General features: G+C 42.0%; 2 protein-coding genes across 4 annotated transcripts; both read right to left on the reverse strand.

Annotated features, from left to right (window-relative positions):
* LOC139663730 (G-protein-signaling modulator 2-like) lies at window positions 1-18,888 on the reverse strand. Of its 3 annotated transcripts, XM_071542452.1 has the most exons (16): window positions 18,752-18,888; window positions 16,215-16,256; window positions 11,139-11,360; window positions 10,453-10,588; window positions 9,704-9,843; window positions 8,856-8,979; window positions 8,484-8,599; window positions 7,701-7,856; window positions 6,684-6,792; window positions 6,120-6,285; window positions 4,484-4,584; window positions 4,074-4,259; window positions 3,669-3,831; window positions 2,271-2,456; window positions 2,059-2,174; window positions 1-1,244 (listed from the first exon to the last, which is right to left on the reverse strand). In XM_071542452.1, exons 3-16 carry the CDS (start codon window positions 11,357-11,359, stop codon window positions 1,077-1,079), a joined length of 2,088 nt encoding a protein of 695 aa, XP_071398553.1. In that variant the 5' UTR covers window position 11,360; window positions 16,215-16,256; window positions 18,752-18,888; the 3' UTR covers window positions 1-1,076. The 3 variants fall into 3 exon arrangements, with proteins under 3 accessions (XP_071398553.1, XP_071398554.1, XP_071398552.1); XM_071542453.1 differs by lacking the exon at window positions 16,215-16,256 and having other exon boundaries at window positions 9,704-9,792; window positions 18,752-18,884; XM_071542451.1 differs by lacking the exon at window positions 16,215-16,256 and having other exon boundaries at window positions 18,752-18,884.
* A 1,542-nt stretch (window positions 18,889-20,430) lies between these two features.
* Window positions 20,431-26,757, reverse strand: LOC139663735 (alpha-2-HS-glycoprotein). The gene is made up of 7 exons (XM_071542459.1): window positions 26,521-26,757; window positions 25,313-25,423; window positions 24,858-24,945; window positions 23,696-23,862; window positions 23,069-23,176; window positions 22,383-22,469; window positions 20,431-21,238 (listed from the first exon to the last, which is right to left on the reverse strand). The coding sequence occupies exons 1-7, from the start codon at window positions 26,755-26,757 to the stop codon at window positions 20,741-20,743; spliced, it is 1,296 nt and encodes a 431-aa protein (XP_071398560.1). The 3' UTR covers window positions 20,431-20,740.
* Window positions 26,758-27,213: the final 456 nt, after the last annotated feature.

A 27,213-nucleotide genomic window follows, 5' to 3' on the forward strand; every position in this document is an offset into this window, starting at 1 on the left:
TCCCATGTACTTTGTAAATAATGAGGGTTAAATAAATGGAGTTAGAATGTAGATTCAAAGTTGTGGCTCTTCTGATTAAAGGTTTTATTTCCCCAAGGTCAGGAGAAATTGTAAATATAAAGGCAAGAATAAAACATTTCATTTTTTCTCACATTTGTTAATCCCCTGTAAAATCTTGTCAAAGATGAAAAATTCCACTGATCAGTTAATTGCATTTACACATATTGGATTGCTGCAAACATAACATTAACAATATAAAATGGACATTGTTTAAAAAAAAAAAAAACCTCCAACACAATATACAGAAGCAGGAAACTACATAAATGGCTCCAATTACCTCAAAAGTTGCAGATCTGAGTGTTGAGTAAAGGGCCATTTATTTCCCCAGAGGAGATTGCTGTCATTTGGCCTTCTGTGATGAAGACATTGTTGGAGGTCTGAGGTGAATTAAAATCGAGATTAGGAAGATGATTGACTGTGCAACATTACACATTTCCTGATTGGAGAACAGCTCCCTTAGGCATGACTAGCACATGCACTTGACTTCATGCCACACTTTAAAAACAGGGAGGTGAGAAGTTAAAGTCTCTTGACCCTCATCACAAAAGCTGAAATCTCTTTGGTTTGGCTTATGATCTTGGAATACAGGATGCTGTATGTCAAAGCCAATGAACAACCACAACCCACAGCCTGTATGAGTAGCTTGATGCAAGCTTCCATAGTACACACAGACTTCAGTGGTGATGAGGTCTCTGGCAAAAGCAGCCAACAGGGGATACCACCACAAGAAAAAGGTGCCGACAACCCAGAGGAGCCGCCAACTAAAAAGGACCCTGAAAAGTCTGGATAAAACTGGAATCTCTTATTGTAGAGTCTTACATGCCCAGTATCGCATTAAGTAGGTCCATTATTCCTTGGAGCATCCCTTGCATTCTTGGCAGTCTTGATGAGGTTGTAGCCTCACAGGAATGTCATCAGGACAATCCAAAAAGGCAGGAAATAAAGGGTGGTGTGGGTTACGAAAACCAAAATCGACTTCAACTGACATCCTGAGATGGTGAAACTCCACCCTGGAGTCAGTCTGGTTTGGACTGAGTGCAGCCAGGGGGCAGCAGCACCCTCTGCTCCTCCATCCTGTTGGCCTGAGAGCGCAGGATGAGGCTGAGGAAGTCCTCGTCTGGAACGGTAGGTCCCTTAGTTGTAGGAGGGGGAGCAGCACATCGCTGGTCATTCAGTCTGGAGCCCTGAAACAAGTGTGTCAGTACAGTTACTTTAGTGGACACTTATCTAGAGGAACTTACAATGTGGTACAAGAAATCATGTATGTATCGTTGGCATCTTAAAAAAGGAAAAAGTCACCCTTGGATACTGTTAAATAATACATTTATGATGAACAAATTCCAGGAGTTATTTTGTGATGTAGTGTTGTAATTTTTTTTTTTGTTGTAACTTTTTTGTTGTACCCACTTTCCGTCTACCTGCCTTGTCTATTTTCCTGTATTTCACAGAATTCCTTTCGACAAAACCCAGAGAGGAGACGTGAAGTATAGTAGTGATACTTCCTGTCAATGTACGAGCCACGCTGCTCACTCAAAATGCAACGTCTTTGGTATTTGGTACATTGTTATCTCTTCATCTTCTACAATGGATTTCTCCCTGTATGACTGTTGAACACTGGTGCAAAATGGTGAGTCGAGAAAGAAGCCCTGGCTCTTTGATTCTGAGGGGCTGACACCAAAACCTGATGTTTACTGTTAAATGTTTTATGTAGCTGAAAATTTAACACACAAAAGCAACGTTCAGTGTGACTGTTGGCCCAAAAATAAATCCTAGAGCCCAGAGATGGTTGAGTAGTTAAATGCAGCACCTCTAATTAAAGGTCAGTGATTTGCCCACTCCCCTTACAAAAACAATCCATGACTATGACCTTCAATAAAGTAGCTGAGAAGGATTTGCATTAGTAATATGGAGCACACTCCTTATTGGCTATGGACACTGAAGGGTCATTATCAATCAGAAGGTCTTGGGCAGCAAGCATATTAGAGTCCTTGTTTTTACCTGGCACTTGACAAGCATGTCAAAGAAGACATCGTCCCCATCTGGGTGCTCAGCGCTGGCTTCCAGACGGCTGTACAGGGAGGGTGTGTGGGGAGGATCTGTACTGGAGATGGGGGCTGGGAGGAGAAAAGGAGCACAGGTCAGGACGTGCGGCTAGTGAAACTGTGGGAGACGGCGACAGTTGGCGGTACCACCTCCTCCTGTGTAATCACCTTGTGAGTGGGCTTGATCTGTGTTGGAGGTGGAGGGTGTGTGCGGCGGGTCGGAGCTGCTGAGTCGCAAGCCAGGAAAATGGCTCAGGCTGGCTCGCTGGTCGTTCAGACGACGGGCCTGGGAGCTCGCCAGCAGCTCCAGGAAATGACCAGGATCCTGCAATGGTGTCTCGCACTCCAAAATAGCTGGAAGCATAGACGATTATTATCAGTGGGCGATTTGTTCAAGTTTAACGCGGGTAAATCGTCATTGTCCTTTGCGTTTAACCTCCATAATGTTAACAAGGGGGATGATATTAGCTTTGATTGGCAGGCATACATGGATTGGTGGAAAACCTGTGACTCAAAGGCAGGAGGTTTTGTATGCATGGGCCTCCTATGAAGAATAGTGAAGAACAGATGCTTGGAGAGGAATCCACTACCAAACCTTATGAACTGCTAACAAAAACTGCCCCCGCCTGCCTGTTTGTTTTTTATTGCTGGACTTGTTTTGTTTGATGATTCAACATATAATGCTAAAAACAAACCTGGATAGAGGATTGTTCCTCATAAGTACAGAAGGAGCTAGTCGCTCATAGTGGAGCATGCTTGTACTGGTACTGCTCTGACAGTGGAAGGGGTGAGCTCTGCATTTTACTCATCAACCAGTCCTTTTTCCTTCTCATCTCTCATCACATACATGTACACACGTATCCAGCACATAGGCTCCACCTTTTGTTAGAGAGCTTTTAGAGTTATCCCCCTAGATAGCCATTGTGAAGCTCCTATTGTAACATTTTTGGAGGCTGGTTCAGGATGTGAACCCAGGACCTCTTGCACCAAAGTGAGAATCATTCCCGTATTTAATGATTTAGCCCCTTCAAATCACCCACAGGTAAATAATATACATGAAGGAAATAAGAGCAGAGGGAGAGAGAGTGATAGGGTAAAGAAACAGGAGGATGGGATGGAGGGGTTTACAATTAGAGTAGGAACATGGAAAAACTCTCCATGAAACTTGAGTTATCTTTCACACCACAAGTAACACAGGATGAGGTATACAGCAAAATTGTCAGTGTTAATTGAATTCTGAACGTGTTAAAATCATGATTGCCAGTGTTTATACAAGTCTAATCAACACTTATTAACACTTGAAAATTTGCGTACACAAAAGTTATTAAGGAAAGCACATATTTTTGGACATTAAGTCACTGCAGTCACACCATATGGGGCTAATGGTCAACCAGGACTGGACTCGAAATGCTATGTTTCTTAACTCAGTGACAGTCATTGGAGGTTTCAAGATTCATGGGAAAAATGTATTGTACTGCTGTGACTCCCTTCAGGACCAGTTTGTTTTTACAATTCTTGCATATGGTGTGAACACAGGGTAAAACACACAGGGAGGGGCCAACTCACATTTCCTCTCGGCTACAGGTGGGGTGGAGGAGGGAGAGGATTGGGCAGGGAGACGGCTCTGGCCGTCCAATAGGGAGCACCTTTGGTCGTCCATTCTGTTTCCCTGGAAACGAGAGAGGAGGTCGAAAAAGCCATCCTCTCCCAGTGTGTCCCGTGATCCTGACTATAGTGTAAAGAAAAGCACCAAACAAACACTTAAGTATTACAAATAGACTTGACAACATCAGAAAAGGCCTTCAGAAAATTAAGTTAACCAGTGACATATCAGGCGTCTTTGCTATTGGATTTTATAGTCGTTTCCAAGAGGTCAAAAGTCAAAATTGCTGAAAAGAAAAGAAAATTCTAGAAATGTATTTGAAGGTAGCGTACTGATGATATCAAATGATGACAGCTGTTTAGAGGTACCTTCGCTGATGCTGATGGGTCCAGCTCAGGGACTGAGCGCTCCTTGCTGCTTTCCTGCTGGCCTTTAGGGGACGATTTGTTGTTCTTCTGCTTCTTGCTTTTCAGGCGGTGGAATAGGAAGAGCTTAGTGGAAGCCTTGATTGTGTTATTTTTGGAAGACCTGGTGAATACATCCTCATCCCAGTCCTGTGCATTCAGTGTGCATACACAGTCATGATGTTAGAAGAACAGGATTCATACTTTCATGATATCAAGGAGGTCTAATGCTTTACAAATAGATAGGCGGTAGAAATGGGAGAATAATACACTCCAAGATGCAACTTTGAAAAAAAATGATATTGCACTTTGCTACCAAAACAAAACGATTTTACATCAGACATTGTTGCCTTGTGAAGTAAGTGTATACATACTGAATGTGGCTGTGTACGCCCAGGTGGACTTTTGTCCGGACTCGGTCTCAGCAGTTCCAAGTTTTCTGCACTGCCTCTCCTCCCTGATGGGGACTTGACTCCTGAAACAAAGACACAAAATCCAACAGTGTGGCTGAATTTATGCTGTAGCCACATATGAGGACACCGAGGTCCAGACCTTGGTAAATTTTCCCCATAAAATTGAACATTTCCACAGCCGTAAGCATAGGCGGTGGAAGTAGGGGAGCGGGGGGTGTGGCTACACCACTTTCAGCAGCTCCCCTTTATTGCCTTTGGTCTTCTGGTTTAGTTCATATGCGTCTGTGTGCAATTATGCACGTTTGACACCATTTTATGTGCCACAATCACAAGCGATGACTTCCTTTCACAACACTTTGTATGTAGGCTGTGTACAATTAGAAACCTTTCTTGAGATTCATGAGACTTATTAATTTCATAGACCCACAAAATCGGGTCCAACTGTGCAAGTGAGGAAGACGAGTCATTTCCCACATGGTAACAGCAGCCTGAAGTGGCTGAACAGCAAAAGGAGACACCGGCAGTGAAAATGCCTTAGTTAGTGGAGCTTCACACCTTCACCGCAAAAAGTCATTCATAAATGTTAAATGAGCCTCCAAAACTTTATGGCTCGTTTGGCTGCTTGTTAAAAAGTCGCTTGTGCTCAAGTTGGCATATAATAAAGCATTTATCTGACAAATATTTTATTATTGTAAGCTACTGCATGAGCTTTTGGATATCATTAAAAAACAATGTGGCATTTTGCTAATTTGTAGGAACTGCAGGCTTCTGTAGCTCATTAGGTGTTATAGGCTACTCCAGACTAATTAGCCTGTGTATCAGCCACTTGAGCTATTTGTTTATATTCCTCTATGCAGAGTAAATAACATAGATTTCTTGATTTTCCATGTTTCTTCCATGCATATTTTAATAATCTAGACATTTCAGTCTGTTTGGCTGCTATGGAGAAATATTCCAGACACTGAAAATCCTGGAGAGCGACAAGACCATCAAGTGACGCATACACAAACACCCACACAACACAAGCTAAATGAAAACAGACATGTATTTTTATCCAAACCAGTCCCATAACTTCTGTCAAAAGTCACCAAACCTGTGCATTAAGAAGTAAAATGCAAAAATGTCTTCCTTCCACCCCCCTGCGCCTACTTACAACACCCCTTGTTCAGTCAGTTCAACAATGTATCACATTGTAAAAAAAAAAAAAATTAAAAGAATTGCAAGCAAATGGAGCTACATAGTATAATAAAATAGTTTCTAAAAAAAAAAACCCTGTTCATGTTTTTTATGTCTGCAAACTCAGCTATGCTACAGAAGTTGCTTTGAACCGGACCCAAACCCTGCATACGGAGTAGCTCTTCAGGATGTGGCTTGTCTGGCAAAACCCCACATCTACTTTTAACATAATAACAGGGGTGTTGTCATCACTGGAGTTGGAGGAGAATGTCATGTTCTCTAAAGTTCAGATGAACGTAAATCATCCAAATCTATTGTAAAAATACACAAAATGGGCTTTAAATAGCCAAAATGTTTCTGATGGAGGACCCCAACATGTCCTAAACTGTATTTGTGACTGTGTCCAGGAGTGCAGATTTACCTGGGAGGGAGTGGTAGCCCTGGTGGCTGGCTGGCAGGACAGAGCTGTTAGTGTTGGTGTTGCAGTAGCTGTTGAAATGGATGTTGGAGTTGGACTTGAGGCCGACGACCAGCCGCAGGTCCGACAAGTTCATCCTGGCCGTCACCTCGCCACTTTTGTCTCCAGTCTGGACCAAACACATGAATACAGTCCATGTAAAAGAAACTCAGTGTGAGTATATGACTCAAATACAAAACAATGTGACAAGATTTGAGTGGGCTTTTTCAGTACACTGGTTTTGTTGTGTGCATAAAACATTCCTTAAAATTCAAGGTCTTCTTTGCCGTCTTTTCATGTGTGTTTGCAGTATGATTTTTAGATTACATTTTTAAAAGAAAAGCAAGTGGTGGTGGCTATGAGTCCTGGCCAATATTGGTGGTGGCCAGTTCTCCATGAAGTCAAATTTTAATTGTGGAATATTGCCAGTTCCCCGCTGTTCCCCAGACAACCACCAGATGGGGGTGTGACCAGATGGCAGATACTGATTGTATTCTCCTAGGAAGGAGGTAAACAGTAAACAATCACCTCTTTGGCAATTTCCAGATGTTTCTCAGCAAAGTGCATGGCTTGCTCGTGATTCCCCAGGGCAGTGTGGGCATTTCCTAGACTCCAACATGCTCTGCCCTCACCGACCCTGCAGCAACACACAGAGAGAAACAGGCTGAGTAACTCCAGTTTAGATTATGCAAGAATGGGTAGGGCACACATTGTTGTACACGGGCCACATATAAACACTGTGAGTGGAGTGTGAATGAAATGGCCTACATAAATGAACAGGGATAGGGGTGTGGGAAAGCAACACCAATTCGCAGGAAAAAAAATAGGAAACAAGTGAGGAAAACAATGCTGCATTATACATCCAAATACATTGGATATCAGGCATAATCCTGAAGAATCATATTCTTGAATAAAGCTTTAATTAAAGTCACGATGACACGAAAAATTACTTTCACCTTGTTAGCTAATTCTCTACATCATAATGTCCAGCTATTTAACAATAAACTTGTTAAATTTGTATTTTCTCACATTTTTATATCAGAATCCCATTACTTTTACTTACAGGAAAACCGCATATCCTTCATGGTTTTTATATGGCGTACTAATAGGCGTAAATAAAAATCCAAGCCAATAATACCATCACAGATTTTTGAACAATCCCACCCTCCGCCTCCCCATCATATAAAACCTGCAACTTGGCAACTTTCAAAGTGAAACAAGTGGCGACATGGTATGGTGGTGAAAACCCGTTTCTATGGTTGCGTCCAAGTGGCTTGCATTTATTCATTCTGAAGAATAAAAATTTGTGACAGCTCAAGATCATGCACAAGCTGCCCCAACATGTTGTTTCAACCAGATATACTGTACGTCGAATTATGGAAGGAAGACACCATCGAAATGCTGTTTCCCTTTGACTTTAGCCGATATATTGGAGTTCATTGTAGCTCAATGAGCATGACAGTAACAAAATATATGCAGCCACTGTACTTCAAAGGCAGTTTGTGGGAGTAAAAGCCAACAACAAATGGCATTTATGGCAGATACCTGTCTTTGAGGTCCTGAGCGATGACCAGATGTTTGAGGTGGTAATCAATGGCTCTCTCATAGTCCTGCATCAGTGTGTAGGTGTTCCCCAGACTGTAACAGGCCTGGGCCTCCACTGCCCTGTCCTTCAGCAGCCTGGCCAGCTGCAGAGTCCTCCTGGGGGCAAAACACAAGGAGGGGGAGAGAGGAGGCACGTCAAAGAATGTCTAGGGTGGGTGCAGAAGAATGATAGTTATCTAGTCTTTTATTCTTTCCCTTTGTTGCCATTTTCTAAGAGCTTCTGTATCTAGAAAATGTCAGAGTAAGGGAGTGAAAACTTTTGAATTTCATCAAGTAATGCTCCTGGATTATGAAGACGTATCTTTATTTGTTTGCTGTATTATTCTAAATATGTTTCGTTGTTGTAATTAATTGGATTGTGTTCAGTGCTCCTCATTTGTCTTATCCTTATCTATATCTTATTCTCTGCTGCTGGGATGACCCAATTTCCCAATAGGGATCATTTAAGTTTCATCTAATCTACTTTATTCAAATTGATTCATGGTTGTTTATTCATTAGTATAATTTTGACATTGTTGCCCTGGCTGATTATTTCAGCTTCTTACTGCAGTCAGCAGACAGAAAAAAATGAACTGTAGTTCAGAGGCAGAATTATGATAGAATGAAAAACCCTAACAACAACAACAACAACAACCTAATCGTATCATGTCCAAGTGTGATGATCATACAGGGAGATACCGGCCAACCTCCACCACCAGGTGAGAGGCCTGCTGGTTTACTTACTTGTAATGACCAGCTGCCACGTCAAACTGGCCGAGGAATATGTGAGCGTTGCCAAGGTTACAGTGGGCCCTCCTCTCAGCCGACTTATCCCCGAACTCTTTAGCGATGAGGAGGCGCTGCCAACCAGGACAAACAGTAGGGTGCACATTACTGCCATTAAGGTCAAGATTAACAGGCAACATTTTGAGGTAATCAAGACGGGGAACATCGCCTTAACAGTCATGGGGACTGACAAAATGGAAGAAATCTATGTGGATAAAAAGGCAAGGCTGAAAGAAAGAAAACTATAAATGGCAAATAGAGTTGAAGCAGGTGTTGTGTAGCAGACACTGAAGATAGACTTCTGATTGTCACTAGTCATTTGATGCTTACCTTTTCATGGGCGGCTACAGCGTTTTCAAAGTCTCCCAGTAGATAGTAAGTGTTACCAAGGTTACCATAGGTCCGACCCTGAGCTGCCCGATCACCCATCTCCTTCACCAGGCCCAGGTTTGCTCTTTTTAACACAGGAGCACAAAAAACAGATACACATGTACTCATCTTACATTCCATTCACATAATAAAACATCCTGCGGAAGAAGAAATAGATTATGTTTTGTTTCCAGCCTTTGTAGAGCCCACGCCCAATAATTCCCTTAGTTCAGAGACCATCCTGTTTCTTTTGTTTCATGATGATAAATTGACTGGGCTAAATATCAAAGGCAAGGACATTTTCTCACCTCTAGGGCTTAGTCAATGCCACCCTCCCATTCAAGGCTGAGCTCATAAGGAAGGTTTTGTGGATTAAGCAGCTTTACTGAAACGCAGTATTTCCTTGGTTAGAGACGTTAACTTCAGGCTCGAGGAAACACGACATTCAAGAAGACAACTTGTGTATTCCCATTAAAAATGTTGAGAAAGTTGAGGCGACCAAGGTGTGCCCGGAGCATAGCAATTTTAGCCATCACATAATAACCTACCAACTCATTACATTACATTTTAGGCATTTAGGTGACTCTCTCTTATCCAGAGTGATTTACAATGTTGTTCACTGTCTTAAAGTAACGTGACGTAAAGTAATGTCTTGCTTAATGACACTTTCACAGGATACATGGCTGTCGTGGGGATCAAACCTGTGACCTTTCAGTCAAGTCACTAACCATGAGGCCACCTGTGTCATTCCTACGAGCCATCAAAATTAAACAAAAAGTAAACATCCTATAACAGTGCTACCAACTCACTCATAGTACTGTGTAGCTTTCTTCAGGGCGATCCTGGCTTCCTCGGGGAACTCTCCTGGCTCCACTCCGATCCAGCAGATGCTCTTGCCCTTGGCGTGGTAAACGTTCCCGAAATTATACAGCGCTCGAGCCTGCCCAACCTACAGCACGCACACCAGATTTTCACAGAAGGAAACCAGAGTGACCAGCGTTGTAATTATACACTTAAAATACACTGACGCCAGACCCTCTTGTTTGCATGTGGGCTGGCAAACTATTCTAGATGCTGGTAAGCTGATGCTCCACAGTTACGGTGTGTACCAAAACTATTCGGTGGATCATGTGTCATGATCTAAAACAACTACGCATCCATTTATTCTAATTTAGTTGTAAAAGTGTCTAATTAAAGCAAATGGGCCTTTTAATCTGAAGCATCTGACTGATCTTTTAAAAAGAGAACAATAAAACAAAATGTGCGTTCTGTGGTTTTACTGTCAGAATGTTTCTTAAGCTTTTATATCACATTGCTTTCCATGTTAAATTGGCATTCCAGACAATTTAAGAAGTTACTCATGCTATTCACGTATGTCCAAGATGTTTGTTTGTTAAGATGTGCAGTCTGGAGTCTGGAGCTGATCGACTGACTGGGAGACTAACTGTGTGGACTCAAGAAATGTTAAACACCTAACCTAAATAAGTTACTGTAGTCCTAAAATTGTATCTCTGGAATTCAGTGGCATTCCCTATTCATTTTTCATATCATGACTCACCTTATCGTACATGGCTCTGGTGATGTCTACATGTCTTTGGCAACAAACTACTGCTTCATCAAACCGTCCTAAAAGCTTCAATGTGTTCCCAAGGTTACCGCTGGCTTTGGCTTCTCCAAGTTCATCTCCGATGGTTCTGTGGAAAAACAGCAGAAACCAATAATGAATCTGAAGTGATGTTACTAGTTTACTGTAGTGGTGCTGTGTCCAACAGCAGCTATAGTAATGCTGCTTTGATGAATCCCACAATTACAAACTAGAGCCTGCTTTGTGGGTGATATAGAGAGCAGTCACGCAATCATTTTGGAAATCCACTGTTTTCATTTTTGAGCCGTCGCGGTGATAGTTTGGGGAAATAGCCTGAATCCAATTTAGTGACTGTCACTTGATGGCAACTACACAACAATGGAGGTTGGAAGTAGGTCTATAGCAGAAATTACCTAAAACCAAGCCATGTGTGCTTTCAACTTTGGTGGTACTACTTACTTGGTGAGTTCTTTCAGTATAACTAGCTAGTAGTAATGACAATAGATCATGCCAATGGAAACTTTTTATTTGATCAGGGTGTGGCAGCGGTTAGAGAGTACCTGATGACAGTAAGGTTGTGAAATTTTTTACCAAGTCAGAGCAAGGATTTGGTGATTGAATTTTTTACTGAATGACTTTAAGGTTGTGGAACCGTTTACCTAGTAAGGGTGAGGTCATGCCGATGGTACTCCAGGGCTTTGTTATACTCTTGCAGGTGGAAGTAGGCATTGCCCAGCTGGCTGTAGATGGCGCTCAGGATCTGGAGGTCCTCTGTTCCAACCTGGATGGCCGACTCGAAGAAGGACACACCGGCGCGGTAGTCGCCTACCTTACACAGCCGCTCACCCTCCAGAGCCAGCTCCAGACACGACGACTCCATCCTGCAGGGAAGTGGAATCTACATGAGAAGTGAAAGGGAACTTGGACAACTATAAAATCAGCTTGACAGAAAGGGGAACCAATCTGATTCTATAATTCAACATGTCAGGAGAGTTTGGCATTAACCTTATTGTGACATACAATCAAATACTGGGATGTGATCAACAGAAAATGAAAGGCAAGAGAAAAGAAAGCTTCATAAATAATGAACGGGAGTTGTATGTGCAAAAAATCTGACACCATAAGGAAATAAAAAAATTTAATTGAGGCTATGTTTAGAATAGAAGGGTACATTCCAGATTTGATATTTGAAACACATCAGGAGAGTGTGGTATTTTCCACAACGTAGGTCAGGTCACATATAAAGGGCCACAACCAAATATATATCCCAGGACATGTTTGTGGGCTTAATTTTTTTGGTCTTTTTAGTCTTGTCCTAACACTGACCATATACAGGCGTTGGTATTAATCAACATTGAAAAGCATAGCATAAATTCAACAGGAAAGTAGAGGGCCATCAACTGTATGATGCATTAAATTCTAAAACGATCCTCTGACAGACAGATAATCTGAAAAATTGCAGGAGGGGTCTGCTGTAAAATGTCACTGTGGGGTCCTTCCTCACACTGGTACAGTAGCACTCATACAGGGACAGTAGACGTTAGGCAGAGAGAAGTTCAAGAACTGCACATCCAAAATGGGATGGGCCATTTCCTGTCGGTCATGAACTCCAAAAACTCCAAAAATACCTTGGAATGAAAATGTGTGCCTTACGTTGAACCATGAACACAAAGTAAACTCAGACGTGTTTGTGGCAAGGACTAGCATCTTACGACTCCCACACCCTTCCTATTAAAGTTAAGACCGTTCCTTTTTCTCCTCCTTCCAACCCTCAATTAAAAAAAATGGCTCAGTTCCTCTAACACAGCTCACAAGTCAAAACATAACCAACAACAGGTTCTTGTCTGCCGAGTGGGGGAAACTATGGGATTACATAATAAAATTGTAAAACTAATCCAACCATGCATGGGTCCCGGTTTGGGTTCTAGCAAGGCACACAAATCACATGTGTACAGTACTGGTAAGAGGGCAGAAAATATCACCAGTATCATCATGAGTGAGATGCATTTTGTGTGGGAATAGAGACTCCTAGACAAACTCAAGCAAATGAAAAGCCATTTACCAATCCATTCTGAAGAACCTAATGCAAAACGCACCTCTTGATCTGATTTGGAAGCTTTATGATAGACTCAAAGGTACTTTGCAGGACATGTATGAGGATTTATTTACTTTCTTGTAGCTAACACTTAGGTAGCTACCTAGGTGTTAACAAGCAGAATACTTGCATAAACATAAAGCGTGAACAATAATATGCTATAGTAGAAAGGAACAATTAATTAAAAACAAATAAGAAACTGAAACCACAATATTGCAATTTCCAACTTGCAAGTCTGCATTTTTCTGATATCTTGAGAACAGGGTATTTTAGCACTGTGCAGAAACTCTGTCCTGCAAATGACATTATACAGTATGTCAGAGAAACCTTTCAGTATATTCAAACTGAGTAAACCAAGATCAGTTTTCCTCCCATATATTTATTGATGTAGAAAAGTCTGACTAAATGTAGCTCAGTTCATATGACTAACCTTAACCCTAATGAAAAAAAATAAATTTGAAATTTTGCCAACATTGTGCTGCCCTAACCTGTTGCTAACTTAATTTAGCAGCTTCCTCATTTCTACATGCTACTAACCCACAATTTGGTGGCAAAAATATTACAAGTGGCAAATTCCAACTGGACAGCAGATCTCCTACAGGGAATTTGCCTTCTATAGCTCCATGAAAATAATATATCTATGCAATGTGTAGAGTATAGTGGTGGATCTGTACTGATTGGTATTAAGCCAATTAAAGACTTAGAAATAAAGAAAAAAGATTGTTTCCTATGTTTAGATTTACTTACTGCCCTACATCCAAATGAGGACAACTTATTACCTCTCAGTGTGAAGTGACCATGCTAATGCACCGACCCACATACCTGTTGCCTCTTCTCATTCTGATGCACTCTAGACATTTTGACACGACGGACATCTCAAGCTTCTCGGTCACTCTCTGGAGCAAACGCAGCCCTTTCAGCAAAACCGTCCTCAGCTTCTCTCCTTTGGTGTGCATACACATAACGCACGCAGCCACAGTGTCCCAACTGCCTACAAAAAAAGGCTCCGGTGGACCTGCTGCTTTCTCTAAGCGTGCTTTGCCAGCCCACGGTAACAGTAAAACAAAGGACTTAATCTGCTCAGTGTTCTCGATGGACCTTAACAGTCAGGTGTCAGGCACTGAGATATTTTGTTTAAGGCGAATGTAGATTAACCCCGGGTTGTTCCCAAGCAGAAATGGTCGAAGAGAGAGTGGTCAGCCGGGTATAGCCAATGGTCGCATTTCTCATTACCTCGGCTCTTGGTAACCTGCATCTCTAAGCCACCTGCTGGTGTGTGTCACTTCCAATTAGGCCAGAGACGCAGCGGTGATTATAGCCACTTTAAGTGGCTCCAGGGAACCCTAAGGCTATTTGCAACAACACTCCGTGAAATCATCATTCAGCGGCAGCCATTATGAGTGGGTGACCACACTGTTCTTGACCCCTGAAAATTAAGTTGCCTGTATGATAATTAAGTTTTATCAAGACAGGTCAAGTGAGTGTTACTCTTTCTTGGATTTCCATAATTCCTAATGATTTGTTGGGTGAAATGCCACAGGAATGGCATAACGGTGCATTAGAAAAGGAAAGACAGAAATAAATCCACACCGCATTACAATCCCCTCTCCAAAGCTTCTAGTCACTCAGCTGTGGCCGATCTAGAGAAATCCACTTGTCTGAATTAACTAAGACGTCTGGCCCATGGTGCCCTCCAAGGGAGGAAACAATATGTTGCAGCCAGCCACTATGCTGACCATGAGCTGCAGAGTGGGCCAGGTGGCATCAAAGCTGGCACCTCAGTTGACCAGATGCCAGCTCAAATGTCAGGTCAAACGTCAGAAGGAAATTATTCACATTCCTAGACCATGTGGAATTAAGTTTCAGGCAAGTTAATGACAGCTAATCATGCTTAACGCTTCTCTATTGTGTAACGAAGATACTGAGGAAGAGGAGAAAAATGTATTTGCCATTTAAGACTTACAACAATATGAATATGAAGCACAGGACCACCTCTAGTGCAGCTCTCCTACAGCAGTTAGGGCGTTGGTGCCTTGCTAAAGAGCCATGGCAGTGAGGGTGAGCACCAAAGTTAGAACACAGCCACCATCCAGTTGCTACCTCCCAGCTGGAAAACAAGTCTCTGCTGCTGCTTGGGACTGGGCCAGAAGCTTTCTGATTATCAGACTGTCGCTAACCTGTTACCCCACAGGACTCTACTGACAGGGACAGGGTGAATGCACAGACTTCATTTCATATGTAGAAAAGTCCTTGCCAGTCTATTGCTACACTGTCTTGACTAGGCTTGTATGCAATGCTTGACATTTCTATGGTGTGATGCAATATAAAATCTGGTCGATGGCAATGCAGATAAAGTAGGCCTTCCAGAAATATATCATACTTGCATACATTTCACCAATAACACATTGACAAAATTAACAAAATACAAGATTTTGTTTCAACTACATTATCAATTAATCTATTGATTATTTTTCAGATTAATCGTTACTAGAGCTGATTATATGAAACTGAGAAAAACAAGCAAATCTTAGCATTTGTGAAGCTGTAACCAACAAATGTTTGGTATTTTTTTAGGGATATACAAGTATATAAATGTAAATATATAAATTACTATAAATTAAAATAATCGATTATCAAAATTATAAATCGATTAATTTCTGTCGATCGACTGTTTCAGCACTACACTGAACCAGTGAGAATTAGAATAATTGTTCCTCAGAAAAAACAGCTGAGATGAGAATTTGTCATACATCTACCACAAAAAAGTCTTTATCGGTAACATGTCAGATATTGTTAACTGTCCTTCCCCATTATCGATATCCGAAAAGGAAACAATCCTGTAATTGCTGAGTGTCAAAACAGGCCAAAATGTGAAAACACAGCCTGGCAATCAGTTGAATATCCTCATCATCAATGTTTCAGTAGTGCCATGAAATATTGACACTTGGGCCAGTCCAGCTTCCCAGCCCAGACCTCCTGCAGTCTGAACCAGTTATCAGACAGCCAATGAGGTGTCGCCTTACTGCCACAAAAAAAGTTCACATGGATAACACTACCATTACTTATCCTTAAATATACATGGACACACAAATCCACAAATGTAGAAATATTTACATCCATATTTTTAGACTGATATTTAAAATAGCTACAGTGGTATCATTTTATGATATTTTAATAATAGACCATCTCATGTTTTCCTTAAAAAAAAAGAAAGAAAAAAAAAGTACATTGGAATAATAAAGTAGTTTCCTCGATTCCTGTGTAGTTAGCTTTTAGGAGATATTCATCTGAATCATCTGAACACTGACAACATACAGCCTACCTGTGGCGGGCATGCAGTGCATGCTCCCTGTCCTGTGCACAGTGCAGAGAAACGTTGCCATACATGACCGTGTACAGTCAGCCCAGCAGTCCGAATGAGACCCTGGGTGAACACGGCCAGAGGAGGAAGAACATGATGGATTCCTGTAAACTGCAAGGCTTGTGGGAAAGGGAACTAGGCGACTCAACTTAGAAACTAACTGAAACAAAAGTGAAAAGAAAGCTGTACACACTCGTGCATGAAAGCCATCATGACACCTTGAATATCGCCAGTCAAGGACTGCATCGGAGAGTGGGAGAATCCAGCCTTCATACGCACCTCTATCTATCTCTGCCCCACCTCTTTATCTCGAAATTGGAGCTGGGGAGCAAGAGCAAGGACATTGTCATGTGTTAGCATTAGCCAAGACAAACACTATCAAGTGGCTTTGAGGGGGTGTACATGGCCAACTCTTGCAACAAATGTATCAGCAGTGCTTTTCCAATTTAATTCTGTTCCTTGCTACTCAATTTACCAATAACGATTTTGTACAAGTTGTCATTTCCCATATCTGCCGCAGGCAATGTTGCCAATCTCCATTACATTTCTTAAAGCTGCAATATGCAACTTTTTCACATGAAAATAATACAATTGGATATATTATACATGATCAGTCTGTGACCCTGTGTGTACATAGCTAACAAACCCGTTTGCCGGAAATTGGCTTTTCATTGATATTTGAGACGTTTGGGGGTGTACACCTTTTACTGTGGGTGTGTGCCATAGGGGCGTGGCCAGCGCAGAGCTGGGTGGTGGCTATCAAAGTGAAGTTTGCAGCCACAACACAGGTAAGTCATAGTAAAAATAACAGGAAACTAGAAGGGCACTCGGAGAGCGCAGATCTCCACCAAGGTTTGTGCCATTATTGCTTGTTCGTGAGTCGGATCCGGATCAAAATTTAATGGGTTCTTCCTTGGCCCATGCTACACCCTTCCATGAAGTTTCATGAAAATCGGGCCAGTAGTTTTTCCGTAATCCTGCTAACAGACAAACAAACAGACAAACAAACAAACGGCACTGAAAACATAACCTCCTTGGCGGAGGTAAAAATGCAAGAACAGCAAAGCTAACATGCAGTAGACAAGGCCCGTTCAAAAACACAGAGGAACATTAGCATTTCTTTTCCACACTGGTGTCATCTGAAGGAGACAAAAGTGAAGTAGAGTAGTATGCTGCTAGACAGGTAGGATGCTACTCAGTTGCTGCCTTTTCTACATAGTGAGGAGATATTGAGCGGGACACTGGCAGCATACAGCCTACAGACTTCACAGTTCTTTTTTGTTAGTTTTTTTCTCCCACTTGATGTGAAAGTTGACATGGTCCTTTGTGTGCTGAATAAGTTTAATGTGCCAAGTAGGTTCTAAATTAGGTGCTAAATTATCCAACAGAGTTCATCAGAAAGCTTATCAAGATGAGTGACAAGCATGAACTTGACCAATGAAGGGGCAGGAAGGCAGGAGTTTCAATACACTTTACTGCCTCAAGGCAAAAATTTGCATGTTGTAGCTTTAAAAAACCCCTAGGCTCAATACATCAACTGCAAAAAGCATGAGGGTCAGAAAAACTGCCAAAAAAACTGGGACAAATGGTAGAAACCTGCTGGGTGTTATTCTGAAGACGATGGCCATACATTGCCATAAAGTTACATTTAAACATTTTGGTTTCATCGCCTGTAACCACACATTATTGTGCAATAGCTTATCCAGACAAGTGAAGGACAAATTCAACACAAACTTAGAAGATGTGACCATGACAAGATAACAAGACAGGGCAACCAAATAGTTTCCCTCTTAGGTTTTGCATTCCCAGTGTCGTTTCCTCTGTTAACTCTCTTTTAACTGTTGCTAGTGTAAAACTAAGCAGTGCTAAATGGTGGCATTTTGCATTTGAAATGAAAGCAATGTCTTGTCATTTACAGTCTCTATAGGCCTAAATCACGGCCCTGCATTACAGCAGCTATGTGAAGTCCTTCCCCATGAGGAAGGCTGAGCTAGAGCGGGACAGGAACCAGGGGATTATGTTTGATTTCCTCTAAGGTTCAGTGAACTGGGGAGACTGAGGTTAGTAAAGGCAACCATTCACAAGGCTCCTACACTTGGTATGACTAGTGATGGGACTCATCAAGGCTGATCATTGTACCCATATGTGACCTTGACAACACCAAAAACTAGAAGATAATGAGCTAAAGTAGAAGTTTATGTTCCATAGAGCCTGAAATCCTGAAGAAAACTGAGAAATGATATACTTTTTTGATAACAAGCAGGAATGGCACAACCCTAAGGATAGTGTGACTGCAGTACTCAATAGTGAGTTTATAGTGACTTTGTCGTGCTTGGTGACATTTTTATCTCCTATGGTATCATTATATTATTCCAAAAGGGGCTTATACTTTGTATAGTTTCCCTGTAAAATGTATCACCGGATTGCTTTAGTTCTGTTTTTCAGGGAATGCAGAGACAGAGCAGCTGCATGACGCGGTTTATTTAGTGGAAATCTTGCCATGCATTTTCGGTTTTAAAGTCTTATGACAGAAGTGATGACAGTGTTTGGGAAATGAAGTTCCTTCCCAGGCTATAGTAAAAACACGGGTTAGACGAGACAGATGGAAATGAGTCACTTTTCTAAACATGCTAGCACATGCTCCCTGTTTGACTGGAAATGAGAAGTGTGAAGTTTGTTGATACAGTTCTTTGAACACAAAATGGGTAGGATAAGAAAGCTGCCACATAGCTAACGTTACTCTTTCGAGGACTATAACGGGGGCCACAACAACAGGATTGACACAGAAAATTGGGAGGTAAAACTAATCAACTTACCTCAAAATGAAGTACGCGAATACACCATGAACGTGGCTTCAAAATGTTCAGCGACTCGGAATGGTCAAAACTTTTCTTCCCATCCAGTTGTTTACTGTTTTCTTCAGTCGCCCGCACCTGAAGGGAAGATTTGGTCAATGTTAGGGAAGCAGAAGTTGGAGAAATGGAGAAGCCACTCCTCATGGTGAAAATCTGCCTCCAATTAGGATTCCACTGTTGCTACCTTCAAGTGCCGTCGGAGATATCAGAAATTACAACCTCAGCCCACATGAACGACCCGTCAAAGTGTTAAAGTGGCCGAGATGTGACGTTAAGGGGGCGGAAAGCACGGAAGCAAATTATGGCTGATAAATTAATCAAAACACGTAATTACTGACAAAAAGCACGTGGATGTGCGGCATATCGTATTTACGGCTGCCGAACTGGGAATCAGGAAAATACGATGAGTACTTGAAGGCAGCAGTTATCAAGCCAGACAGAATTAAAAAGGCTTCTGGTAAAAAAAAATCAAAATAAAAACCTTATTGACGAATATGTGTTACAACGTTTTTTGAGTAACAGTAAACTATCGTAGTGAAAATTAAGTAGGCCTATTTAAGGAGGCAGTTTGTTTTACTGCATATACTTTCCACAGCATATATTCATACCAATATTGCCATACATATAGGTAAATTAAAACATCAATTAAATTTCCATACTCATCCTGCCATTACAGTATAAAGTTGCCCTGTGGCCGTTTGATTTCTAAAATATATCTGCCCTCTACAGGCCTGGACGTGCATTACACACATACTAGTCACACCTGGGCTCATACAGAGTGATCTGCCAACTCATGGAAACAGCTAGAAGGCCCGATCAAGACATTGAAATTAACACCATCACCAAAATAACTACTATATATTATCATAAACTACTGAGTATAACATACACAGTGTAAGTCCTACCCATAGGAATATTAGAAGATAAGCCATTTTTTCTATAGGGCTGATGGGCCAAATTTTTACTGTCTGATAAGTCAGCTCTACTAACCACTTGAAAGGGTAACCAACAAACATATTCATCCAGGTCCTCCATTCTGAAAGACTATTTTCAGGGCTAATAGAGGTAACGACCAGGTTTGTGAAGCCACTAGCCGCTGTGGTCATTTGCTAAACGCAGTTGCATCACCTCCTGGATCTGTCCCAGCATTGATCAGAGCATTCACAGATGGCTTGGCTGAGCAAAGAGGCCATCTCTGAGAATCTGTTGAGGTATGGCATCCAGGCCCAGAGGCTCGTTCGTTCTGGTTGTGTGCAGCTTATCGAACACCTTTCACACACAGATTTCAGGGAGTGTACATGCAGCCTGTGCACATGCACTCCATCGCCCAGAGGTAACTGAACCAAATTTAAACCATGTTCATGCCAGGCGCTATTTGTTCCTGCTAAGGCCTGTTTCTTGCTCATAGCCCTATGTGTTGTGAAACTGAAAAATATAACTTAACTAAAAATGTCTGTGATTTGGAATGAGAGAGAGAGAGAGAGAGAGAGAGAGAGAGAGAGAGAGAAAGAGAGAGAGAGAGAGAGAAATGATCAAACATGCACCTAAATGTTTGGCTCACAAATAAAAACTTTATTGCTTCATATCACTTAACAGGTTGCAGTAAGAGTGTAGTAACAAGTAGTTGAATAAGTGTCAAATGTCTGGAAAGAAAACATGGGGAGTTCTAGGTTTGGCAAAATTTAAATGTTCAGGTAGTTGATGGGGAATTCAAACCAAGCTCTCCTCAAGTTGTTCAAACATTTGAAGCCATTTTCAAATACATATTTTGCCCAGGTTTAAGCATTACAGCTACAGTGGGAGCGCTATATTATAGTAGTGGCAGGGTGGTAATTTGAGGGCCAAATTATTAAAGGTCTACCTTCCTGGGACGATGTGAGGGAGCGGAGCAGTTCACCTGCCCGCCCTCCTCATTGGATAAATCATAAGATAAACACTGAGCAGCACCAGTTAAACAGTGGTGTAGCGGGAAGGGCCGGGACAGGAGCGGAAAGGGGAGGAGCCACTGGGGAAATCAGCCAGGAAGATGGGGTCGTGAGCGGGTCCGGCCTCCAGCAAGGCCTGCCTCCTCTTGCGCTCGCGCTTCTGATAGCGGAAGTTGAAGGGCGGGCGCAGTGCCACAGGGCCGCCTATCTCCTCGGAGGACGAGTCAAAAGGCCCAAACGGCGCCGGTTGCCCCTGGTTTTGTAGGACGGCGCCCTCATCGGACTCGCTGGACGAAGAGCTGAGGGGGAAAGAGGGGTCGAGCACGACGGGGGGGTCAAAGGGCGTGGGGTCGAAGGCTGCCGGGAGCTCCGGCTGAGCAGCGGGGGGCAGCGTGGGGTCGGACGGGACAGGCTGCGGATCATTTCCTGGGTCAGGGAGCAGCAGAGGTGGGAAGGTGGGGATCATGGAGTCGGGGGTGAGGTCGTGACCCTGGGGCTGCACCGGCCGGAGGACGTCAACGTTCTGAAGAGGGAAAGACAAGATTCCAGCTAAATGGTACCTTACAAAAAAAAAATGGAAAAAAGAGCCTCAAAATCCCACTTGGAAGAGGAGAGGCTAAATCATTAATTGGACCTACAGTGATGCAATAATGGCAAAAGATACAGGAAGAAATCTGTTCATGTGAAGACTTTTAAAGGAAGGTGCAGGAGAGAGGAGGTGGTTTTTACACATCTTAGATTTGGACATACAGGTCCACTTTTATTATGGACAAGAGTACTTAAGATAAATGTGAGGAATGTAATTGTAAAGAAAATGTAGAACACGTCTTGTTACAATGTAGTGAATTTGCTATGGAAAGGGGAAGATTTGGTAAGGTAGATTGGAAGAGAGTGGAGTCTTGAAGGAATACTGGGTGATAAGCAGTGGGAACTTATTAGGGCATTGGTTAGCTTTCTTCAGGATGCAGGTTTACTAAATAGAATTTAAACTATATATAATATAACAGTTATGTAAGGTATATGTTATCATGATACTACACAGTCTGGTACAGTAGGTGGGGGTATGAACCTAAATAAGTTGGTTTGCGATCCGCCATAAAACTCTTTACAAACTCATTCCACTGGATGCAAAAATCGGGCCAGTCATAAAATATTACATTACACAACACAGTTCTAGAGAGGAGGGAGAAGACAACATAATTATAGTTCTGCACGCAATATAACACAGCACTATGCAATTTGAAATCACACACACGCATACACACACAAACACAACACACAACCTAAGATGTGACAAAATAATTATATGGCCAGTGGCATCAATTCATAAAGTGAAATGGTGTTTAAAAGGTTGCTTCAATAAAAAAACGAAACCAAACAGAAAAAACAAAATATTCATTAAATCAAGGTCAGGACTGCATTAATGCAGTCCCACCGTGTGAATTGACTGACACTTAACATGATATATTAGCAAATGTTCTTCCACAAACTAAAACTTTTACACACCTATTTATACTATTTATATATGTACTTTAATGTTCCTTTCAATTCCTTAAAGTTTGGGGTATACATCCTTTGTTTTCCCTTGTCATTAAACCACCTCTCTGCTGTCATTTAATTCAGTTGGGGACACAAAATGGCAAACTGCTCTGTTCTGTTTCCCGTACCTGTAGTTTGAACATCTCGCAGGACACCTGAACATCAGGATGGACGTCCATGTCTCCGTGCACAGACCCCGCACAGAAACCTGCGGTCTGACAGGAGAAGATAAGATGGGAAACTTTATGGATCGCCAGGAGGAAAGTGGGTCATTGCAGCAGCAAAAGTAATGGGATACTAATAGAGGAGAGGAGAGGAGAGGAGAGGAGAGGAGAGGAGATCGCCTGTCAAGATTCCTAAAGGAAGGATAAATTACAGCAGCCTTTTCAAATAATTACCCAATGTAGTGACAGTTTCAAAACTAAAAATTAATCTGTCATGTCATCAAGCAGCACTTCCAGGAACTGCTTCAGTGACAGTAAACAGGACAGTGACTGATGTTTATTTAGGTTTCAGATCAACATTGATTAGTTTTATAATAGCTTCATAGTAGAGTCACATTGTCCACAGAGTCATCAATTTGTTTTCATTGATTAAAGACTTTGCCCGTTTTTCTTTCTTTTTAGAAGTGACATGTTCATGTATAAAAATCTAGACCTGGCAAAAATGACTGGAATGATATATGTTCCCTTGAGTAAGATATTAAAAACACACACTAAATTAACATGTTCCATATGTCTAATGTGCTATTTTGAATGTGTCAAGGTGACATCTAATATTTAATGAGCTGACTGTCTTAAGTCATGCTGTATACCTCTGTGTCAGAGCCAAGTGTCAGTCGTTGGCAGGTGCCTCTGTCCGTCAATCCCTCTGGACAATCTTGGACTATGTACTCCACAAAGCTGGCTTTCACTGGCACAACCTGAAACACATGCACACACACACACACACACACACACGCACACAGACAGAGTGATGGTATGGTGTTTTGCTGTAATGTAATGGCTATTATCTCGCTTTTAGAACTGTGTCGACATCCAAAAGAGCGTCACCTCAGGTGGACCATCATATGTAAAGAGTAGCGGTGTAATGAGCCTGGTTCCCCCGGGCGAGAGATTAAATTTCTCATTTGGTTCCCAAACAAACGGCTGGCCCTGACAGTAAGGTCTAAAGTGCTGCTAGTGATCGTCTGCACCCCTGCTAGACCGTCTGCTCATAATGGTTATTGTGGAGCAGTGCAATAGGCAATGAGGCTCATCTGTTACGCCAAAGCACAAAGGTGTGCTCTGCAGCGCGCTCATGTATACCTTGAGATTTTGCTAAAATGTAATTTCCAAATAAACATTGCATTCAACACATTAAAATGTAATGAAATCAGCCCCGGAGCTTTGTTTCTCCCCCCCCCTTCTCTCTAAGTTAATAACCTTATATCTAATCGCACCTGCGCGGCGGCTCTGGTGATCTTCTTCACCCCCAGCCCCGCCCCCAGTGTGGACTGTCTCTTATAGGAGGCCAGGGTGAGGCGAGCGGCGTTCACGGCCACCTGGCTGTCTACGGGAAGCAGGAGGGGACAAGTGGGACAGGTCTGCTGCAGCTTCTCTGGGGGGTCTGCAGAGAAACACCACAGTTTGGAGGATATTCAGGTTGTATTCAGGTTATGCTTATTTAAAAAAAATCTTGGACATTAAAATTGCAGTGAAGGCCAGAGGTGGGGATGCAAGTCACGTGACTTGGACTCGAGTCAAATTCGAGTCACAATTTGAATTGCTTGACACTTGACTTGATGCATGAAGAGAATAATTGAGACTTGACTTGACTTGGGTTCTGGTGGCTTGGGACTTGACTTTAACTTTAACTTTAAGTCTTGACGCCAAGTATTTATCCTATTAAAACCATATTGCATTGAAATGTCCTAGATATTTTGTTGATATTACATTGATACTGGACTCTTGATTTGTTCTGACTTGACTTGGTATTCTACATAGATTTGACTTGAGACTTGACTTGAGACTTGTGCCTCAATACTTGAGACTGACTTGGGACTTGAGAAAAGTTGACTCTGGTTAGTGTGATATGGTCAGTGATCTACAGTAAATGATACAAGTAAAGGTAGAGTTTGTGACTAGGGAGGAACCAATAGTGGTCAGAACCTGAAAACTGCCAGCTGCTATTAACAGGAGGGAACAGCCTGAAAACGACAGCTGGAGGTAGTTATCAAGCTTGGGATTCTTGTTTAATTCCCCATTCTCTGATTTTCCAGCTGGTTGAGGGATTCAAAGCAGTGACTTTCCAGTTACAAGATCGGTCCTGTAGGATTCAGGCTACTGTCTCCCTATAGTACTGTAGTGGGTCAAGGCCCAGATAGAAGTTTGAGCCCTCATATGCCTTGTATATAAGATGATACTTTATTTACAAGATACATTATGATGTGTCAAGCAATACAATATGGTACTATTCAGTATCACAAGTATCTGATATCGTATTGTATCACTTTGCATGATATTAACACAAAGAGCTTTTTGAGTACAGCGGTGTTTACACTCTACAACTGTCAATCTGTGTCATTGTATATAACTACTAATGTGTGGACATGTTGATGTTACCTGGGACCAGAGTGCAGTCATAGCTGTATAGGTAGGAGTAGCCCTCTGTTGTGTGGAGGATGGTGGTATTGCAGTTGCCAGAGATTTGCTGGAAATAATAAAATCATTAGTGAAGTAAAAGGAACCTGGTTGTGACAAACAGCCAATTTACTACAAAGATTTGGCTACGTTTCTGCTTTGTGAAGAGTACTGAGTTTAATGCATTTAATTGTAAAATTGACATTGTGCCACTTTAAATATGAAGGTATCTGGTATGCTCATATGCATACAGCATGTGGTATGGGCAAAAGCTTTGTATGCAATATTTAACAAAATATTCTGAATATTACTTTGGACAACGAATAATGGTGTGAAATGTATGTGTGAAAGGTAGACATTGATTATAAATGTGCGTGTATGTGTATGTATGTGTGTGTGTGTGTGTGTATTTGTATGTGTGTGTGTGTCCCCCTTACTGTTTCCATGAATGGTCTGATGTCACAACGTTTCCATGGTTTGGGGCTGCCTATGTGACACCTGGTCTCCAGCACATCTAGGTCCAGGTAATACACATTCCCCGCTGGGCCCTGACACACATAACACAAACACGTGTGCGCGCACACACACACAAACACATTCAGATGCCAAGGGGAGGAGATGGGAGGAGATAAGTACAAAAAGTGCTGGTGGGCTCTGACTCTGATCTCTAAAAGGGACAGTTCCAGATTTTAGGAATCCTATCTGGTGTGTCACAAAATAAGAGTCTTTGCAATGGATTCCAAAAGTAAACATTTTTCATTATGGAAATAATGGCAGCATGATAGAAATACCAGTGCAAATCAGTGAGACTCAAATTCATTAATACAATCTTCTATTAAGTCCCTTCATCTATTTAGTTACATCATTGAGGAACTTTTCAGGATGTGCTCTGTATAATTCCCCAAAAAAGATAGATAGTTTGTACAATATTGATTTGACTGGTAGCATTGCCACCAAATGTCAGCAGCTTCTGCAGGTGTAATGGTAGCATTTTCCATTCATGACAAGTGGAATTGAGCCTCTTAAAGTCCTGAGCTATCCCTATGAAATGGCACATGGGCGACCACAGCCTTCGGCAGCTGACAGCATGATGTTTATAGAGTCTGTTGTGCAAGGTTTGTCCCGGGGGTCCTGAACTGAAATGACCTGGGTTTTAACAGTCACCTATTTCCTGAGGGGCATTTTGATGGGGCGTGAAGGGGGTGGCTTCTCGCTTCATGGCAGAAATGATTGAATGTATTCCCATTTTAATGCTAGACTTAATAGAGGGGACACTGATGAAGATCAGTCACAATGAAATGTGGCCAAACTTTCATTGTCCATATCTTTGGTTTAGTCCAGTGGTTCCTAAAGTTCTGAGTTTCATTACAGTCATATCTATCTAACAACAAAGGACAAAATCTTATCAAATGAAGGTCGGTGGTCTAATCTATTTGGGGGTCCCATTGAAAAAGTTTGCCCATGGCTGGTTTAGTCCAACAGTGTCTGATATTTTTAGGGACGTTTTGGGATTTTAGCAAAAACAGCAGGGAAAATAACCTTTCCACCCCACTTCCCTTGTTAAACATGAACAAATCACCCACTGACAGTATCTCACAACAACCCCAGGCAGCTTATCCTACCAGCCATTTGTCTGTGTACTGACCTGAGCATGCAGGTGGACGTTCGCAACGCGGTTGAGGGCAAACTTGTAGCCGTCGGCCCGGTCCTCGTTGATGTAGGTGAGAGCCAGACGAGAGAGCTTCTCCACGGCTTTGTCATTACAGGGAATAGGAGCAAGTTCAATGGGTGCCAGAGCTAAACCCTCGCCATACACACTCAGCGTGAACTGGATGGATAGCAGGGATAATAGCTGTAATAATGTCCAGATGGATTTGTCCATGGTGGCAGAGGTTCAGACACTAGCTGAGATGTAGCAGGCTTCAAGTGAAGTTTGTTCTCTTCTGTTTGCATTCAGTCCAGGCAGCGACTTTTGGAATGAAAACAGAACAGAGTTGTTGAAATAAAGCCAAGGACAAAGTTTATTTGGTGGCAGAAGGCTGGTCTTGGCATTTGTGAATGAATGTTTGAGGGATTCAGTTTAACTTGGGGAAATTGCTTGATTGAAAACAAGAAGTTGTTTTTGTTTTTTTCATTTCTATGAAGCCTAGGATATATATACCCTGTTTTTCTCAATACAGAGTGTGATTTTATTCCTGATCAAAAGGTATACTGTGTGTGTGTGTATGTGTGTGTGTGTGTGTGTGCTTGCTTGCATGTGTGTGTGCTTGCATGTGTGTGTGTGTGTGCTTGCATGTGTGTGTGTGTGTGTGTGTTTGTGTGTGATATGGGATAGAGG

The sequence above is a fragment of the Centroberyx affinis genome, unplaced genomic scaffold, assembly GCF_046629955.1.
Source record: "Centroberyx affinis isolate AG114_WGS23_722 - 3 ecotype Tasmania unplaced genomic scaffold, CSIRO-AGI_Caff_v1 ptg004108l_1, whole genome shotgun sequence".
Classification (NCBI taxonomy): Eukaryota; Metazoa; Chordata; class Actinopteri; order Beryciformes; family Berycidae; genus Centroberyx; species Centroberyx affinis.

Bases quoted from the DNA above. Each gene is read 5' to 3' on its own strand.
- LOC139663730 (XM_071542452.1), bottom strand. From the start codon at position 11,359: ATGGAGTCGTCGTGTCTGGAGCTGGCTCTGGAGGGTGAGCGGCTGTGT. The intron at 6,793-7,700 runs GTATCTGCCATA...GTGTTGCTGCAG, and splicing joins GCTCAGGACCTCAAAGACAG to GGTCGGTGAGGGCAGAGCAT. The intron at 2,457-3,668 runs GTGAGTTGGCCC...CTATGCTTCCAG, and splicing joins ACCTGTAGCCGAGAGGAAAT to CTATTTTGGAGTGCGAGACA.
- LOC139663735 (XM_071542459.1), bottom strand. From the start codon at position 26,757: ATGGACAAATCCATCTGGACATTATTACAGCTATTATCCCTGCTATCC. The intron at 23,177-23,695 runs GTGCGATTAGAT...CATGTGTTTCAG, and splicing joins TCACCAGAGCCGCCGCGCAG to GTTGTGCCAGTGAAAGCCAG. The intron at 22,470-23,068 runs GTATACAGCATG...TTCTCCTGTCAG, and splicing joins CACTTGGCTCTGACACAGAG to ACCGCAGGTTTCTGTGCGGG.